A 20,634-nucleotide genomic window follows, 5' to 3' on the forward strand; every position below is an offset into this window, starting at 1 on the left:
ATTTTTGTATAGGGGTTGTTCTAAGAGTGCTAAACTCAAATATTAATTTTAATTTGCGTTTTGAGTTGCAGAAATTAGTCATTTTTTGATTTTGATCGAACAGTATACGCGCGCACACGATGTTCACAAATTTGGGATTTTTTTACTCCCTTAAATGAAAACACCCCCCCGTAAATTTTTGTATACAGGTTATTCTAAGACCGCTAAACTCAAATATGAATTTTAATTTGCGTTTCGAGTTGCAGAAATTGGTCATTTTTCGATTTTAGTCGAATAGTATACGCGCACACGCGATGTTTACAACTTTGGGATTTTTTTACTCCCTGAAATGAAAACACCCCCCAGTAAATTTTTGTATAGGGGTTGTTCTAAGAGTGCTAAACTCACATATTAATTTTAATTTGCGTTTTCAGTTGCAGAAATCGGTCATTTTTCGATTTTAAAATCTATGGCCAGAATCTATGGCTAACTTCACAACCGTAGAGGATTCAGCACACTCAATTGCATTTCTGTACTTCCGTTGAAAAACGTAAAATAAACCTCTAAAATACGCGGCGAAACCCTAACAGCACTAACTTCAGCACATATTGCAACGCGCAGGTCAACAATGTGCCGCACAGTGTGACACAGTTTTACGCATTGCTGCTCGGGTACGAACGTGCGGTGCATCGATCGGCCCGGGTTTTCGATGTGCATTACGTAGCAGTGAGTTGTTTAGATTTGCCGTGAAGTGCAAAGAGTTTCAGCACAAACTGTTAGCCGGACTGCATTAAAAGTCTGTACTATTCAGAGGGATACGCGGTCGGACGGACTGCATTAAAAGTCGGTACTATTCAGTGGTCGGTACTATTCAAGTATCGAGTTATAGATGCCCTCCAAGAGCAAATGCTGAATAAGCATTTCCAAAACTATATAATCCAAAGCGCAATTACGAAAGACGAGACTAAGCTATCATCGCGACGTCGCCGCACTTCGTAAAATTCGAAACTTAGATTTAAGATAAACAAGTTAATTTACAATTATAAAATTTTAAATTTCAACCTTAAATTTTTGTAAACTTAGTTTTAAATAAAATAAACTTTTTAAAAACACAAAAATTCTGATCTTAGAATTTTAACTGGCGCAGTCAGTAGGATAACTACAACGTGTTCGCGAGTAAAAATCTTCGTGAGTTCGCGGTCCGTTCGAACGGTTTGTGTAGTATTCGAAACATATTGTGAACAATTGTTCAACCCTTATTGGATTACAACAAATTGGATTGCAGTGCATCAAGGATATACTGGATATTGATTCAGCAGGACATCGGTTATGATTTCCCTACAGCATATAATCTGCATGTGAGTAAATCTTATTGATTGTTGCCTTTGCCCCTTTGTTCTCTTGTTCCTTGTATGACTGACCTGAGTGAACTCATAAACGCAATAAGTGATATATCATTGGCCGACAAAATGCCTTATATACCAAAAGATATCACCAACGTTTATCAAGACACCATACCAGTATACGATGGAGACGTAACCACTCTCAACGCCTTCATATCAGCTTGCGAATTTCTGGTAGACACTTTTTATAATCCTATCGGAGAAAGAAGCCCGCAAGTTGCCTCTCTATTATTACGTATATTTCAAGGAAAATTAAAAGGAAAGGCACTTCAAGCTATTAGCAGCAACGAAGAAGTTACCCGATGGACAGATTTAAAAAACATCCTCCTCAGCAACTTTGGCGATCAGAGAAGCGAACAATGCTTATTCGGAGACTTAGCAGCCTTGAAACCACACCGAGATGAAGCTCCGTACGCCTACGGAAAAAGAGTAAAAGAAACAATGCAGCTTTTGTTAACTCAAGTCAAATTGCGAGATGATGATGCAAATAGTCGTGCATTAAAGATTACTAATTATAAAAGTACGGCACTTCAAATATTCTTACAAGGTTTGTTCGAGATCGACACAAACATGGGAATTATGGTACAAGTAAAACAACCCGGAGACCTAGAAACCGCAATGAGTCATGTCGTTGAGGTAGAAAACTTCAATTACAGAGCGGGAAGACCAAATCATATACATAAAACGGAGGCGAAACATCAAGCACACCCTCCGCACAAACCAATATCGTCTCCTAGACCGATATTCGTACCATACTATCCACCAGTTCAATCTTTTACTCAACCGTTTCAGAGCCCTAGAATGATGTTACCACAATCTGCTCCGCGACCATTCTTTAATCCACCCAGAGTAAACTCAACTGGAAATTCGTTTGAAACTGGAATGCGGCGGGAAGGCCGCAGTTCGGAAGGTCACAACAACAGTTCGGAAGGCCACAACAATTTAACAATACTTTCGGTAATAGAGCACAAGCGTTACGAAAACCGACACCAATGGATGTGGATACTTCTGCAATGAAAAGACCAGCAGAATCCAGCATTCTAAACGTGCATAAAAAACCTAATAAGTTATACTATCAAGAAACTTATCCAGAGGAACAGATCGGCGATGAATCAGCAGACATAAGTTACGAAATGAAAGGGTTTTCTCCAGATTCATCGTTTTTCAGTATTAATTAAAAAGCTTATGTTTGGCTTGAACGATGTATTTTTTCTTTATTTAATAAATTCGGTGCGACACGTGTTTCGCCGTTGAGTCATCTACGGGCACGACTGGCGTACAAAACAAAAATAGAGAGATCAGTATAACAATTTAAGTTAATTATCATAAAATTATAAAAAGTTTCTATATTTACCGTCATTGGACAATAGATGTATATAACGAGAGAGTCGACATATGAGAATTCCTTTCCGAATTTAGATGTGAATATTCGTTGTATGCTTAAATTTAGGTTTTTTTGACATAGATTGTTTTGAATTATTGACGTTAAAACTGCAAAATATTAAATTAAACATCTCAAATGAAAGCATTGTTATCTACGCATACCTCCGATACGTCCACGCCTTGTATAACCTCAAAGTTATATTATGTATAGGTTAAGCCAAAAAATATTTATAAAAACATGAAAATTACAACAAAATTAAGTTGATACGATGTGGATTAAAAATTAAATAAGGGTGATCAACTTAATTTTACAAAATATAAAATTATTGAAACGAAAAACAAAAACTTTAATTTGAGTCACACTCTCTTCCCGACATCTTTGAGCGGACTGAGGATGCGTAGTTGAAAACGGTTGTAGGTTAAGGAAAAATTGAACGTTGGGAAAAAAACGGGAGAATTCGAAAAATGGTTCCCTAATTGAACTTGAATATTTGAGATAAACTTAGCTATTGTAACATTTTTAGAAAAAATTTCTAGTTATTGAATTCGGAGATGTCATTGAGTAGGTTTCCTATATTATCTTTTTTATATTTGTTGGGTTGTATATGGGTTGTTATATCAACATAATGTATTTTCCCATGGCGATTTTGTTATAGTTATAAAATAATAAATAAACGGATAGACACACATAAAACAGTCTATCAAATACTCCATTTTAATTTTTAATATTTTATTATACGATTAATTAATATAGAGTTACAAGTAAATATGCTCTATAATTGGTGACCCAGACTATTTTTAAAAAAGATATAATAGAAAATATATAATAATAACCGTATAAAATCTCTGGTTATTGAATTCGGAGATGTCATTGAGTAGGTTTCCTATATTATCTTTTTTATATTTGTTTATGAAAAATTCCTCATAGAGATCTAGTTTTTTGGATTTATTAATATTTTTAAGGAGTACATTCGGAAAGGAATTCTCATATGTCGACTCTCTCGTTATATACATCTATTGTCCAATGACGGTAAATATAGAAACTTTTTATAATTTTATGATAATTAACTTAAATTGTTACTGCTGATTGAATGGTTGTGTGCATGTAAGTGTTTATATACGTTAGAAGTTTGTTTCGTTTTATGTTCTTTAAGTCTAGATGTTAAATTCGTTCCCGTTTGTCCCACGTATTTACAATTGCATTCCTCACATTGTATCAGATATACACCGCTCTTTTGCATCTCATCGAATTTATGTTTATTGTTGGTAATTATCTGGCTGATTTTTGTGCCTGATAAGAACGCTGGGATGATGTTATATTTCCTAATGTTTTTGTTAAGTTTATTCAAGTTGTGGCTGTAGGGTAAAGTTATGTATTGTTTTTTGGTTTGGAAACTTGGGTAAACTAATTTTCTAATATTATTGTTATGTATATTGTTAATGATATCTTGCATAAAGGTGATGTTATAACCGTTATTAATCCCTATTTTTATAATATTGTTAAGTTCTGTTTGAAAGTTATTTTTATTAAGGGGGGTGTTGTATAATCTGTTGAACAAAAAATTAAATGCAGCTTTTTTATGAGCAGTACAATTGCAAGATTCCCTGGGTATGATACAGTCTGTAGTTGTCGGTTTTCTGTAAATGTCGAAATTGATAAAACCATCCTTATTATTTTTTATGAGGGTAAGATCCAAAAAATTTATACGTAATAAATTTATATTACATTCCTTTTCCATGGTAAATTCTAGATTATTGATGGTGTTGAAAACGTTGAACAAAGCTTTAAGCTTAGCTGGGTTTCCCGTGTAAACTATAAAAATGTCATCTACATATCTTCCATAAAATTTAATATCCTTAGTAACAGTGGAGTATTTGTTTGAGAATAATTTATTTTCTAGGTTATTAACGAAAATATCAGCGATGATACCCGATATTGGGGAGCCCATAGGTAAGCCATCAGTCATAGTGAAAAATTCATTGTTAAAAAGGAAAAAGTTCTGTTTACATATGAATCTGATGATGGAGCAAAGGTCCTTTATGTTCTCGTTTTCAACACCATCAAAATCATTTATGTGACGTGTAAGATGTTTTTCAATAATTTTCAATGACTTATCAATGGGTATGTTTGTGTATAGGTTTTTTATATCAAATGAAATCAAGGTGGTGTTCTTATCAATCTCGACATTTTTTACCTTTTTTATAAGTTCAGCTGAATTTTTCAGTCTGTATTTCATATGTGGTTCAAAGTGTTTGTATAAAAATTTCTGTATGACTTTAGCTATTTTTTCGGTGGTGGTGTTCCTATTACTGATGATAGGTCGTATTGACTGTTCTACTTTGTGCAGTTCGATTAAACTTTTGAGAGTGGGTGGAAGGGGATTCATTACAAGTTTATTGAAAGTGTCGATGTTGAATAAATTTAAGCTATTTCTACATTGTTTCAACAGTTTTCTAAATTGAATGTTAAAATTTAGGGTGGGGTCTTTATTGCATTCTTTTATATTGTTTTGTTTGAAAAATTCATAGGTTTTATCTAAGTATGATTTATGATCTAAAATGACCATCCCAGCGTTCTTATCCCCTAATGTTACGGTAAGATCATTGTCTTCTATTTTTTGTTTCAATGTTCTGATTTCGTTAGATTTTATGTTAATGAAAGTTTTGTTGTTGTTGTTTCTATTCATACCTTTTATTATATGTTCGTTTTCTTGAATTATGTCTTTAAAGTTAGGGTGTTTATAAAGCTGTGATTCTATTTCTATGGCTGTATCAATATTATTAGGTTTATTATGTATTGAAAATTTATGACCAAGATTGAAAATTCTTTTTTCGGGGCTGTTGAAAGTTATTGAACTGAGGTTACTATAACGTGGGGCAAACGGGAAGGTATCATTCAAGTTAATTTTGAAGTGATTAATATTGTCTCTATGAGAAATCTTTCTTACAGTAAACTTACAATTATCTAAACCTATTTGTTTGTTCTCTTTAAATTTAATATCTTTATTGTTGTTGTGATGTTGTAACATGCTTTCATTGTCATGTTTTGTCATCGTCTCACCCTTGTTTTTTAATGTGTTAGTACATCTCTTCTTATTTTTTCTAGTACATCTTCCATCTCTATATATGTTATCTTCTTGGTTAAGATTCTATGTATATATTTGAGGATAGTGTCTATATCGGTTTGTTTGTTATATAAATTTCTAAGTTCTTTTTCATCAGTCTCTTCTCCAGTTCGAATTTGTGTTCATTTCGATTTTTAGGTACTTTAACTTTGAAGGATTTCGGTGTTAGTTCTCGTTGGATGGCTGTGTGTAAGAAATGTATATAGTCTCTAGTTCTCTCTCGTATTATCATTATGTGCCGTAATTTATGGAGTACCACGGATAACTCCGCTTCTTTAAGTAATGAAAGGGTTTTCTCCAGATTCATCGTTTTCTTATCAGGCACAAAAATCAGCCAGATAATTACCAACAATAAACATAAATTCGATGAGATGCAAAAGAGCGGTGTATATCTGATACAATGTGAGGAATGCAATTGTAAATACGTGGGACAAACGGGAAGGAATTTAACATCTTGACTTCTGAAAAATCCTATTATATACCACATCATTGTATTGTTCGACCAGAGAGTCTTTCTACAAAGCTTAGAGTGGTTTTTGACGCCTCTGCCATAATGTCTAATGGCATATCATTAAATGATACTTTATTAATTGGGCCCAAGCTTCAGCAGGATATCGTAAAAATCTTAATGTCATTTAGATGTTTCAACTATGCATTCATCTGCGATATTAAGCAGATGTATCGGCAAATTTTGATATCCCCTTCTGATCGGCCGTTTCAGAAGATCTTATGGCGGTTCTCTCCTGCAGAACCGATAGAGGAATATTGTTTAAACACAGTAACGTATGGCGTAGCGTCGGCACCTTTTCTGGCTTTACGGACCTTATTGGAATTGGCCAACAAATATGAGAATTACTATCCTAGAGCAGCTACGGTTTTACGCAACCATGTGTCTGTGGATGACATCGTTGCAGGAGCCCAATCGATAAATGAAGCTTTGAAAGTACAGCAAGAATTGATTGATCTATTGAGAAGAGGAAGCTTTGAGCTAAGAAAATGGGCGAGCAATTGTAAAGAAATATTACGTTCTGTGTCCAATACTGACCTTTCAATGCCAATATCCTTGGATTATGATGACACTCATTGCGTAAAACTGCTTGGATTACAATGGAATCCTACCTCCGATCAATTCCAGTACTCTTTCTCCTCTCGTCAGGCTCCTTGTACCAAAAGATCTATATTATCAGAGATCGCTCGAATATACGATCCCCTAGGGTTTCTTATTCCATGTACCCTCAAAGCAAAAATTTACATGCAGCAGATATGGCAACTAAAAATATCTTGGGATGAAACTCTTCCGCTCCATGTAACTGAAAATTGGAAAACATTTAAAAACAATCTTCCGGTGTTATCCGAATGGAGTTTACCTCGATTAATGATTCCAATTAAAACTCAATCGGTGCAACTTCATTTATTCTGCGACGCTTCTCAACAGGGGTATTGCACAGTTGCCTATTTACGCTCTAAAACTGACACCTCCATAACCACATCTTTCATATGGGAATTGTGTGGCGCAATTCTTCTTGCAGACATGTTGCAAAATATTAAGGAAACATTGTCTCCACTTATAGATTTTAAATCAATTACCGCCTGGTCGGATTCGCAAGTCACCTTGGCGTGGATTGCTTCCACCCCAAGTCGTTGGAAGGTCTTCGTCGCCAATCGTGTGTCTCATATAAATAACATTCTGCCGTCAACTTCTTGGAGATACATTCCCTCGTCCTCTAATCCCGCTGACTGCGGATCTAGAGGCATGTTCCCAGATCAACTAATTGCTACAGAATTGTGGTGGAAAGGTCCCTCATGGCTTAATAAATCCCCAGAATATTGGCCATCTATCAATAAAATTCCTGAAACAAAAGATATTCTACGTGAACAATAACAGAAATTCGTTCAAACTACTGAAATTAAAACTAATATCATTGATATTCTTTTGAATAAATTTTCCTCACTATCAAAAATTCTACGTATCCTAGCATACATTCAAAGATTCCTAAATCTATGTCAAAGGCAAAAGGGATGTTCTGGTATAAACTTATCTTTGTTTGAAGTTCAGCAGGCTTTAACCACTATGCTCCGCCAAGTTCAGAATCAACACTTTTCGTCACTGTTCATTTCCATAAAAAATAACCAATTACCCCCTAAACCTCTTCGAAAATTGGCTCCGTTCATTGATAGAGAGGGTTTAATTAGGGTGGGCGGGCGTTTAAAATATGCAGTGATACCATTTGATCATAAACACCCAGTGTTGTTACCAAAAACTAATCGGGTCAGTGAACTGTTGGTGGAAGAACTTCATAAAAAACATCTTCATGTGGGTCAAAGAACCTTACAATCGCTGGTGATGCAACAATATTGGATTCTTGGATCGAGAAGTTTAGTACATCGTGTTGTATCCAGATGTATCCGTTGCGTAAAATGCAAGCCTCGTTCATATGCACCATTGATGGCGGACCTGCCAGCATTTCGAGTAGCTGAAGCTAAGGCTTTTTCCAAGGTAGCTGTGGACTTCGCAGGACCCCTTTATACCACAATCAGTCGATGTAGAGGAGCGAGCTGTATCAAATCTTATATTTCTGTATTTGTGTGTACGTCTACAAAAGCCATACACTTAGAATTGGTTTCAGATCTCTCCACAGAGGCCTTTATGGCGGCTTTGAGAAGATTTACATCCAGAAGAGGTCGATGTACACTCATTCTATCAGACCAAGGAACTAATTTCGTGGGCACCTATAATAGACTTCAAGAAATGGCAAAGATTTCAGGTCAAAGGCTAGAACTCACTGGCAATTCCATCCGCCAGGGGCTCCGCATTTTAATGGATTGGCTGAGGCGGGCGTAAAATCGGTTAAGTCACATTTAATCAGAGTCATCGGAGATCAGACACTTACCTTCGAAGAGGTCTATACAGTTCTTACACAGATCGAAGTTATTTTAAATTCGAGACCGGTTTCGGCGATCACCAAAGATCCAAATGATCTTCAACCATTGACTCCCGCCCATTTTTTATTCCTCGAACCTCAAAATACTTTTGTTTTAAATTTAGATTGTACTCAATTACCCCTCAATCGCTTGGACCGTTGGAAGCTATTACAAAGAATGGTCCAGGATTTTTGGAAACGATAGCACGTTGAATGCTTACATTCGCTTCAACAAAGAAGAAAATGGAACACTCCTGATTCGAGTCCGTCTGTTGGGGATCTCGTCACCATTAAAAATGAATTGCGTCCTCCGTTGCAGTGGGAAATGGGTAGAATCGAGGCGCTTCATCCTGGAGTTGACGGCGTCATTCGTGTGGCGACCGTTAACCCTTTCGACCCTAGAGATGTCATCGAGTTTAGTCCTTGAATCTCTACACATGATGTATATTCTCGAGGAAGATGTAATTTCTTTGAGAGTCTTTCAGAAATAAAATTTGACATACTTTCGGAGTCAATTAAAGCATTTACGGTGTGTAGTTTTCCAAATTGATCCGGAGTGTTGACTTGAATAATGGGTAGAATAACCTTGTGAGTTGTTTCTTTTATATTAGAAGACATTTCATGGAAGGATGTCCCGACGTGAACAGATGAAGAACCTTGACCCTTCAGATGTAAGGATGAGTGGTGATGTTGGTTGCATAGACGGCAGGTACGAGTAGAGGTGCAATTGTGGGTTGCATGTTTTTGACTGAGACAATTACGACACAAATTGTGTTCTCTTGCAAGTGATAATCTTTCCAGAGCTGACTTGCCATTAAAAACCTGACAGCGATAGATAGGATGAGACTATGAGCATAAGACACATTTCAGCGATGAAATCTTCGAATGATTTTCAATTTTTAAATTCACTGATCGAGTGGTGGGTTTTGAACACCCAAGGGAAGTTTTATCTCCCGACGTTAATAAAACTGACTCTATTGCCTTTGCTCTTTTTTCAAGGAAGGACATCAGCTGTACATAGGTTGGAATATCTACATGAGTATGTTCCGCTTCAAAGGCTGTTCGGATGGCGTCTGTTAATTTTTGCAACATTAAATTGAAAAGTAAGAAATCCCAATTGTCAACGGGGAATCCCAAGGTATGAAAACCTTCAACGTTTTCATGAAAGGTATCAATTAGTGATCGAAAACCTTTTGCAGACTCGTCCTTCAATGGTTTCACATGAAGGATTTCAAGAAAATACAAAGTGGCTAAATGCCGTTTATTATGATATCTTCATTTTAAGGTTTTATAGGCCGTTTCATAATTAGCCTCTGTAACAGGCAATCCTTTTAAAAGATTAAAGGCTTCTCCTTTTAAGGATGTAAGCAGATACTGGTATTTAACGATAGACGACAGAGAATTGTTTTCATGGACCAGAGAATGAAATAAATCATAAAATGTATGCCACTCCTTATAGTTACCATCAAAAGTAGGTATCGAAATTTTATTCAGTTTTGGTGACGATGGTGCAGAAACGTTACTAATTGTGGCAGGTGGTGGTGAACGTTGATGAAAGAGAGCTTTGATTGTATAGTATGCAGTAGCTGCTGTTTTTCTAACTTTATCATGATCGTCAAAGTCAGCTTCTTCAATCAGTCCAATAATTGTATTATGAGCCGTTTGGAAATCATTATAAATGCCATCAATGTCTTGTGCTCGTTCAAGAAAAATGCTATTTTTTATAGGATCGGAAGAGGTATTGTCACCAAGTACGAATTGAGCGCCGTTCGATCTGCTTGGCCATTGGTCGTCAACCCTACCTACGGATCGGACGGTCGCCAACCAACCACAACGCCCGGTTGATAGGGTTTTACCCACGGGCGCCTATTTAAGGCAGCCGGGTTTCCATCAGCGGGCAATTCCAACCGAACTCCGAAGCGACAACAACAGCGACAACAGCAGCGACAACGATAACAGCATTTCAACCGCCAATTCGAAGACGACCCCTTTCGTCTTAAAAAAACCTTTGAGGGTTTTTTTTTGTACATATTTTGTAAATAAATTATTTCGTTTTATTCAACAACTGTTGTTTCTTCTTCGGCGCAATCCATCCCCCGTAACAATTGGCGCCCAACGTATGACCCGATAATGCCAAAAGGACCAACAACGAGAAGCCGTTCATTGTCGACACGGCCATATCCGACGAAGGAAGATTTGGCAAGCTCTTCAGAAGAAGAGGGGCCCACCCAACCGATTAAAGAAGAGAAGAAAGGAAAAGAATCCCAAACGCAGAAGATGGGGAAGACCGCCGAAGAACCGAAACAAGACAGTGCGACCGTTCAGACACAGGTTTGCGCCCTGTCAAAGTTATTGGCCGAACATGTCTGCATCCCAAAAGCCGAGCCCCCGTGCTTCACCGGCGATTCCTTGGAGGATCCTGCAGAATTCATCAAGGCAATAAAGACATATTTCACTGACACCGGCATTCCATCAGCGGAACAAACAAAGAAAGCGACCAGTTTTCTTCGAGAAGATGCCGCTGTGTGGTGGAGTGCATTCGATGATTTGGAGATGTCCTTCGCGGAATTTCACCAAGCGCTGTTGGAAAGGTTCAACAGTCCGCAAATATTGGCACAAGTCAACGGCCAATATTTCAGCCGCCATCGGCAGACTGATGAATCGGTGCAGGCGTTTTTGAAACGCAAACACCTGCAAGCCCGTCGTCTGCACCGAAAACCGGACGACGACATTGGAATGATGGTTGCCCTGCTGCTACCTCAGCTACAGCTGCACCTGTCCCCCACGCCGGCCAACATACACGAGTTGCGACACAAAGCAATTCGCACGGAGGCGCTTCTGAAGAAGTCGGGCCTCCTCAAACAACCCACAACACCATCTCCAAAGGGTAAGAAGACTCCTGAAGGGGATAACGAGGACCCCAAGAAGAAGGTGCCCCGATGCTGGTACTGCCCCGGGTACCATTGGAACCGTGACTGTCCCCTACAACGCAGCACCGGTTCGGGAAACGAAACGGCGGCCGTTCGCCCAGGACAACCCGGACGGCCGCAGTAATCTCCACATTGGAGGAACCTGGTTGCTCCAGCCGCTCGACTGTAATAATCGAGGTAGCAGGAAGGCGCAGCCTAGCTCTCCTGGATGCCGGCTCGACAAGCAACTTCGTCAGCTCAAGAGCCGTCGCGTCTTATAAACCGCTGGGAGACACCTACGCCACCCAAGCGGACCCGAATGCCCAGCTGCCCATCCTCGGGAAGGCCGAAATCCAGTTCACCATCGGTGGACTCCAGTGCACCCAGCAGTTTTTGGTGGTTCCCCGACTCAGCACCCCGTTTGTTTTTGGGGATCCCTGGTTCCGCGACCAAGGGGTGATCCTCGATTTCCAACGAGGCTGTTTTCACTTCGGGAAAGAGAAGAGGACCACGATGTACTTCCGACGGGGCAGCCCCACTGCGCCACTGCCCGCTCTGGACGTCAGTACTATCCGTCACCAATTTCCGGACAAACACAAAGAGGCCTTTCTAACGACGCTTCGTGCCTTCCCCGACGTGTTTACCGACTCCCATAAGAGTACCACAGGGGCAACTCAGCACAAACTGGAGCTCACCGAAGGAGCAAGGCCGTTTCGACTACCGCCATACCGCTGCTCCTATACCAAAAAGGAATTTATCGCCCGTGAAGTAGACCTCATGGGCCCATACGTGAAAACACGAGATAACAACAGGTTTGTGTTCGTTGTCACTGACCTGTTCAGTCGATGGGTGGAGGCGTTTCCGGCCGCTACCAGCAGCGCTCCGAAAATCATAAATATCCTGGAGAGTGAGGTGTTTCCCCGGTATGGTTATCCAAGGGCCATTTTATCCGACAACGGGCCTCAGTTTACCAGCGCCAACTAGGACTCCGCGCTGAGACGTTGGGGGTGCCACCACTGGACGACGCCGATATACCACCCTCAGGCCAATCCTGCGGAGAGGAGGATTCAAGAAATAAAGAAATGTATACGGATCCAACTCCAGGGCATAAATCCAACAACCTGGGATCGACACATCAATCGTTTCAATTCATTCAACGTTCGGTCACGGCGCAACGCGGCGACAAGAGAAACCCCCGCCGCCCTGCTGTTGGGATACGAGTTATCGCGACCTGGGGAATGGTTTCTTGAGGGCCCCCAAGATGGTCAACAGCCAGCGGCAGGACGGGCCGAGAGAAGAAGACGAGCGCACAGGAACGAGCACCGATACCGCCAGCGATACGCTGGGGCTGTACCACCACCCAGGCGGTTCCTGCCAAGGCAGCTCGTAATGGAGCGGGGCTCATGTAGCGACGCCGTTTGGTCCTCGTTGGATAGGACCCCACATGGTTATAGAGGAGGCCGGACCTACAACGTACTGGATCCGCAGACACCAGACTGCAGAGCCCAGCAAAGTCCACATCAACGACCTACGTCTGGCTCCTCTACCACATCGACACCCACCTGCGCAGCCCGAACCAGCGCCTTGAGGGAGGGGGTGTCACCAAGTACGAATTGAGCGCCGTTCGATCTGCTTGGCCATTGGTCGTCAACCCTACCTACGGATCGGACGGTCGCCAACCAACCACAACGCCCGGTTGATAGGGTTTTACCCAAGGGCGCCTATTTAAGGCGGCCGGGTTTCCATCAGCGGGCAATTCCAACCGAACTCCGAAGCGACAACAACAGCGACAACGATAACAGCGACAACAAGCCAGCACTTCAACCGCCAATTCGAAGACGACCCCTTTCGTCTTAAAAAAACCTTTGAGGTTTTTTTTTTGTACATATTTTGTAAATAAATTATTTCGTTTTATTCAACAACTGTTGTTTCTTCTTCGGCGCAATCCATCCCCCGTAACAGTATCTTGACCCAGGGCTAGGCATTCAAGTAGGTGGTTATAGAAACCAGTACGGCGTAAAGTGATTTTTGTAAGTTTTTCGCTCATAATGAGATAATAAAGTAATTTTGTTTAAAAATAGAATAGAAACAAAATTTATTTAATGATTCGCAACTCGATTGATGAGAGCGAGAGAGTGAAAGAAAGCCTAGAGAGAGAGAGACTTGTGGAAGGAACGAGGTATACGTATATAAAATACTTAGGATGATTTTCGTAAGGACGATTTAAAACGAAACGATTGCGACCAATGAGGTAAGGGACCAAATTTAGGTGCCAGATGTTCGAAACGTCGAACATGAAGGACCAAAAAAAAAACGCCTGGATGAAAGAAGGAAACGTGAAATGAAAAGCGTAATGACGAAAATTAATGAAAATAATAAGAAAAATAAATGAAAATGATAACGAAAATAAATCCGGAATGCGATCCGGCTCGAAGGACCAATGTTCCCGCAGCAATAAATGCCGGGACAAAATTAAAAAAAAAAGGGGCGTGCTGATTCAAAGCAAAATTAATAGAAATAATAAAAAATAAACTGAATTAAAGAAATTCTTGTTATATTTACCCAATTCTCTTTCCCTTCTCCAAATCACACAAAGGTTTTTACTTTCACAAATTACTAAGAATCTAACAACTCGCGTGTTATCGCATTGAGGGTGGCGACGATAAGAGATCGATCAAAAAGATCGATCCAATTTTATCGTTTTAAAGTTCGGCGGTTCAATTTCTACCGGCGCCCAAAAGGTGGCGCTCACACAAAGAACATAAAACGAAACAAACTTCTAACGTATATAAACACTTACATGCACACAACCATTCAATCAGCAGTAACAATATTTCACTCCTTAAAAATATTAATAAATCCAAAAAGCTAGATCTCTATGAGGAATTTTTCATAAACAAATATAAAAAAGATAATATAGGAAACCTACTCAATGACATCTCCGAATTCAATAACCAGAGATTTTTTCTAAAAATGTTACAATAGCTAAGTTTATCTCAAATATTCAAGTTCAATTAGGGAACCATTTTTCGAATTCTCCCGCTTTTTTCCCAACGTTCAATTTTTCCTTAACCTACAACCGTTTTCAACTACGCATCCTCAGTCCGCTCAAAGATGTCGGGAAGAGAGTGTGACTCAAATTAAAGTTTTTGTTTTTCGTTTCAATAATTTTATATTTTGTAAAATTAAGTTGATCACCCTTATTTAATTTTTAATCCACATCGTATCAACTTAATTTTGTTGTAATTTTCATGTTTTTATAAATATTTTTTGGCTTAACCTATACATAATATAACTTTGAGGTTATACAAGGCGTGGACGTATCGGAGGTATGCGTAGATAACAATGCTTTCATTTGAGATGTTTAATTTAATATTTTGCAGTTTTAACGTCAATAATTCAAAACAATCTATGTCAAAAAAACCTAAATTTAAGCATACAACGAATATTCACATCTAAATTCGGAAAGGAATTCTCATATGTCGACTCTCTCGTTATATACATCTATTGTCCAATGACGGTAAATATAGAAACTTTTTATAATTTTATGATAATTAACTTAAATTGTTATACTGATCTCTCTATTTTTGTTTTGTACGCCAGTCGTGCCCGTAGATGACTCAACGGCAAAACACGTGTCGCACCGAATTTATTAAATAAAGAAAAAATACATCGTTCAAGCCAAACATAAGCTTTTTAATTCATATAAGTTACGAAGGTTATTATTACAATCAACCTGACTACCACGAAGAAGCCGATTTGACTAACGAAAATAATGAAAATAACGAACAGACAAATGATAACGAAGATGAAGTAAATTTTCAAAGACTTAAATTTTTGATCGACACAGGTTCCACTAAAACTTTAATAAATTCGTTAATATATAAAAATTTCAAAGATTATGCGAGAAAAATGACTTTTAAAGTAAAGACAGCGCATGGAATATCATGTCACGATGACGTTATCTATGTAGAAATTCCGGACATATTTAAAGCACCAATCAAACACGTTTTCTATAAATTCGATTTTAGTAAGAACTTCGATGGTCTTATAGGATTAGATTTATTACAAAAATTAAACGCAGTTTTAGATATTCGAAGAAGAAAATTAATTACTGAAAATACCCAAATTCCAATCCATTTTAGAGACAACAGAGTAGTTTTAAATGCCCTTGAATCAAAACCCGTACGGATATCCGTTGTAGCGCATCACGCACTCTTATTATTTTTATATAGAAACATCATGTTATATCACCATGGGTTGTTATATCAACATAATGTATTTTCCCATGGTGATTTTGTTATAGTTATAAAATAATAAATAAACGGATAGACACACATAAAACAGTCTATCAAATACTCCATTTTAATTTTTAATATTTTATTATACGATTAATTAATATAGAGTTACAAATAAATATGCTCTATAATTGGTGACCCAGACTATTTTTAAAAAAGATATAATAGAAAATATATAATAATAACCGTATAATAAATCTATAATAAACACCAATCGAAGAAGAATTAGAAGAAGACGAAATATACACATGGAATAAAAACGACAAGAAGAAATTCACCAGAAATACGGAATAAAGAAATGTACGACAGGAAGAAATCTGCGTTTTATAAAAGAAAAATCTTCCTAAGAAAAAATAAGGGACGAAGAAACCTACTATTACAACTAATCATCATAATAACTGATTTTTGGGTGAGTGACAATTGTTTCTATTGCTGATAAGTCAGACATTATATTCTTCAAATTTTCAATCATTGATTCTTCGATATTAAACAAGGTTTCATTCAAAATGCCCGATAACAACGTTGGTGATACACAAAATTTTTCCGATAATTTTTCTGCAGTGCGACTTCCACCTTTTTGGGTATCAAAACCTGAAATCTGGTTTACTCAGGTGGAAGCAAAATTTTCAATATGTAATGTGCAGAATGACAAAGCTAAATACAATCTGGTGATTTCTAATTTACCGTTAGAAATCATTTCATCAGTTATTGATGTGATTAATAACCCACCAGACACAAACTTATATCCTTTTCTTAAAAAAACTTTAATTGATAGACTGTCACAAAGTGAGGAGAAACGTCTGGATGATCTCCTGTCGGGTTCAGAGATGGGAAATCAAAAACCATCTGAATTCTTTCGAGGTATGATGGTTACTGCAGGTGGTTCTCAAGTTGTAAGTCAAGACTTACTATTAAAGCTTTGGAAGAGGAGGCTCCACACACAATTTCAGTTGCCTTACTGGCCTCTGGAAAAAGTGATCCACTTGATTTGTTAACGATGGCAGATAAAATTTGGAATTCTTTAAATTACGGTCCTTATCCTTCATTAAAAGTTTCAGAAATTACGCCTGCCCAAAATTCACATTCGACGCATGATTTTCCTTTATTAAAAGCCATCAGTGATTTAACTTCAACTTGTCAAACTTTGTTGCAAACTGTAACACAACAACACACATCTATTACATCTATTCAAAATAAAATAAATAACTTACAACAGAGTGTTGAAGATATAAATTCTTTACAACGTTAGTGTTGTTCACATTGTCGTTACAATGACAATTCTTCATTTCGTTCGCGCAATCGTACTCCTTCTCGAGAACGTTCAAACATTTGCAAATTTCATAGCAGATATGGTACCAAAGCTTATAGTTCTGAAGGTACTTGGTGTAAATTCCATAATTTAATAAAAAATAAACCAACTACATCCTATTCAAATTCAAAAAACTAATTAAAGTTTCGATAGAAAAATCCTCACCTTCTTCAAAATCAATTAACCAAATATCTTCCAGACTTTTTGTATATGATAATAAAAATAACCTGCGATTTTTGATTGACACCGGAGCTGACATTTCTGTCATTCCAAATAAATTTTATCCCTTAAATCAAAAAGACTCACAGTCCATACTTACTGTGGCTAACGGTTCTGTAATCGATACTTATGGTAAAAAATTACTAACCGTCTCTTTAAATTTACGAAGAAATTTTCCTTTCGTTTTCACTATTGCGAATGTTACAAAACCAATTATTGGAGCTGATTTCCTCAATAAATTCGCCATTTTAGTTGATATAAAAAATCGACAATTGATAGACTCAAAGACCACTTTATCTACTTATGGCACGTTAGCCAACTCAGAAATTTCTTCCTCTAAATTATTTTCTATCGAAACTGAATTTACAAATCTTTTAAAATCCTTTCCAAATTTAACCACTATTCCAGATTTTAATTTACCTGTTAAACATAATGTTAAACATTATATTATAACCGATTCACATCTTCCATTTTGTAGGCCGAGACGACTTGACAAAACTAAATTTGCAATCGCCAAAAGAGAATTCAATGATATGGTAGAACTCGGTATTTGTAGATCATCTTCTTCTTCTGTTGCTTCACCCTTACACATGGTACCTAAAAAAGATTGTCAAGACTGGCGTCCTTGTGGCGACTATCGTCAGTTACATTTAGTAACGGTACCAGACAGATACCCATTACCTCATTTGCAAGATTTTAATTTGAACCTTCATGGCTGCACAATTTTTTCAAAAATCTATCTTGTACGAGCGTATCACCAGATACCAGTAGGAGAAGAAGATATCTACAAAACCGCTATCACTACCCCTTTCGGTCTCTATGAGTTCTCTAGAATGCCATTTGGGTTAAAAAACGCAGCCCAAACGTTTCAACGATTTATAAATGAAGTAACTTCCGGTTTAAGTTTCATTTTTGTCTACCTGGATGATATCCTTATTGCTAGTAAAGACAAAAATGAACATTTAATTCACCTTCGACAACTTTTTGAAAGATTAGACAGTTTTGGAATCAACATTAAACCGTCTAAATGTGTTTTTGGAGTAAGTTCAATAGATTTTTTAAGCCATCATATATCTTCCAAAGGGTCTCGTCCAACTCAATCAAAAATTGAAGCAATAAATAATTTTCCTCAACCTCAAAATCTGAAAGAACTCCAAAGATTTCTTGGAATGATCAATTTCTATCACAGATTTGTACCCAATTCTTCTGAAATTCTTGGACCCTTGCATTCTCTTTCGACCACACTTTGCAAAAATAATCAGAAGCAAATTACTGTGTGGACAGACGAGCACACCAACTCTTTTTCACGTGCTAAAGATCTATTACCCCAGTCCGTATATATCGCGCATCCAAATCCTTCAGCCAACTTGACATTAACTCAAGTCTCAGGCTATTAATAATACGACCCAACCCGTTGCTTTCTTTTCAAAAAAGTTATCACCTAGTCAAATAAATTACTCAACTTTTGATAGGGAACTTTTAGCTTTTTATTCATCTATTAAATATTTCAAACATTTTTTATACGGCAACCAATTTACAATTTACACTGATCACAAACCGTTAGTTAATTCCATTCATTCCAAATTAGATAAAACGCCAAGACAAACACATTATGTTCATTATATATCTCAATTCACTTCAGACATCATTTATATTAAAGGCGATTCTAACATTATTGCAGACACAATGTCACGCATTAATATAGAATCCCTCAATTTTTCTGTGTTTTAACTCGTTGACGAAAAATCAGTTTTTCCTGATATAACTCTTTGGGGTGATGTCTCAACATCCATTCCTAAAATTTATATTCCCGAAAAATTTCGCAAACAAATTTTCCTAAAATTTCACAATGTTTCACATCTTGGTATACGTGCAACTCGTCATTTATTAGAGATGCCTTTCTTTTGGCCTCACATGAGTAAAGACATTTATCTTTGGACTAGATCAGTGTTTTTCAACCATTTTCATGACACGACCCCCCTAGCAACAAAAAATATTTCGCGACCCCCCGACCCTTTTTTTCATGTATGTTAAAAATATTTAATCCATACAAAAATTTACGACAATTAAATTTAATAATTGTCGTTATTTATGACGACAATTATTTGAAATTTGGGTTTACTGTGATTTATGCGGTTTATTCTCCGCAGTGTGTAATTTGCTTTGAAATTTTGTCAAGAGAAAGCATGAAACCATCGAAGTTGGTACGCCATCTAAACACAAAACATCCTAATGAAAAAATAAACCCGTGGAATTTTTTGAGCGAAAACTAAAAGGTTGAACATCAAAAAACTGCTATAGGACAAATGTCCAACCTAAATGAGAAAGCGTTGCTCGCTATTTATCGAGTAGCTTTTCGTGTGGCTAAAGCAGGAAAACCTCACAGTATTGCCGAAAATTTGATTTTACCAGCGGCTTTAGATATAGCAGAGATTATGTTTGGCAAACAAGAGGTCGAAAAGCTCAAAAGTATACCTATCTCTGACAATACCATTCAACGCAGGATAAGCAATATGGCGACTGACGTTCGTGATCAAGTCATAGAAAAAATAAAGAAAAGTTCTTTTGTGTCCTTACAATTTGAAGAATCAACGGATATTGCGGGTTGTGCGCAGTTTGTAGCTTTTGTTCGTTTTGAATCCAATGAAATATTGATGGAAGAAATACTATTTTGCAAGGCACTTCCCAAAAATGCTACAGGTCAGTTGTTGCATGACATGTTCGTTGAAGCTACGCAAGATATGAATATCGATTGGGCACAAAAATGCATTGCTATGACGAAGCAAAAGCCATGACTGGTGCGAAGAGTGGATTTATTGCTAGACTGAAAGAACAAATGCCAAACGCTTGTTGGATGCACTGCTTTCTCCATCGCCAAGCTCTTGCAGTCAAAACCTTGCCACAAACTTTTGTTTAATCGTTCTTTGATTGATTTAGTAATTAAAAAAAAAAGTTTTGTAAAGATTTGTAATTTTTCATAATTTTATTGTTAACTTGTTTTGTTCACCTGTTCGATTTTTTTGATTTCAATTTATCTTTTTTTGACACCAAAGGAGTGTCCATACATTATTGACTCAGCTGACTCAAT

General features: G+C 37.5%; 1 protein-coding gene and 2 long non-coding RNA genes across 4 annotated transcripts; 2 read left to right on the forward strand and 1 right to left on the reverse strand.

The window, feature by feature from the left end:
- Window positions 1–6,461: 6,461 nt before the first annotated feature.
- Window positions 6,462–9,191, reverse strand: LOC111423556 (uncharacterized). Of its 2 annotated transcripts, none has more exons than XR_011639814.1 (4): window positions 9,033–9,191; window positions 7,258–7,740; window positions 6,694–7,200; window positions 6,462–6,633 (listed from the first exon to the last, which is right to left on the reverse strand). It is a non-coding gene; the product is annotated as an uncharacterized lncRNA (long non-coding RNA). The 2 variants fall into 2 exon arrangements; XR_011639813.1 differs by having other exon boundaries at window positions 6,464–6,633; window positions 6,713–7,200; window positions 9,033–9,190.
- Window positions 9,192–9,216: 25 nt separating this feature from the next.
- LOC139429111 (uncharacterized) lies at window positions 9,217–10,265 on the forward strand. Its single transcript, XR_011639815.1, has 4 exons — window positions 9,217–9,340; window positions 9,423–9,520; window positions 9,613–9,730; window positions 9,811–10,265. It is a non-coding gene; the product is annotated as an uncharacterized lncRNA (long non-coding RNA).
- Window positions 10,266–19,852: 9,587 nt separating this feature from the next.
- LOC111421039 (zinc finger BED domain-containing protein 5-like) lies at window positions 19,853–20,341 on the forward strand. The gene has a single exon (XM_023054152.2). The coding sequence runs from the start codon at window positions 19,853–19,855 to the stop codon at window positions 20,339–20,341; it is 489 nt and encodes a 162-aa protein (XP_022909920.2).
- The last annotated feature ends 293 nt before the right edge of the window (window positions 20,342–20,634 follow it).

Source organism: Onthophagus taurus, chromosome 2 (genome assembly GCF_036711975.1).
Source record: "Onthophagus taurus isolate NC chromosome 2, IU_Otau_3.0, whole genome shotgun sequence".
NCBI lineage: Eukaryota > Metazoa > Arthropoda > Insecta > Coleoptera > Scarabaeidae > Onthophagus > Onthophagus taurus.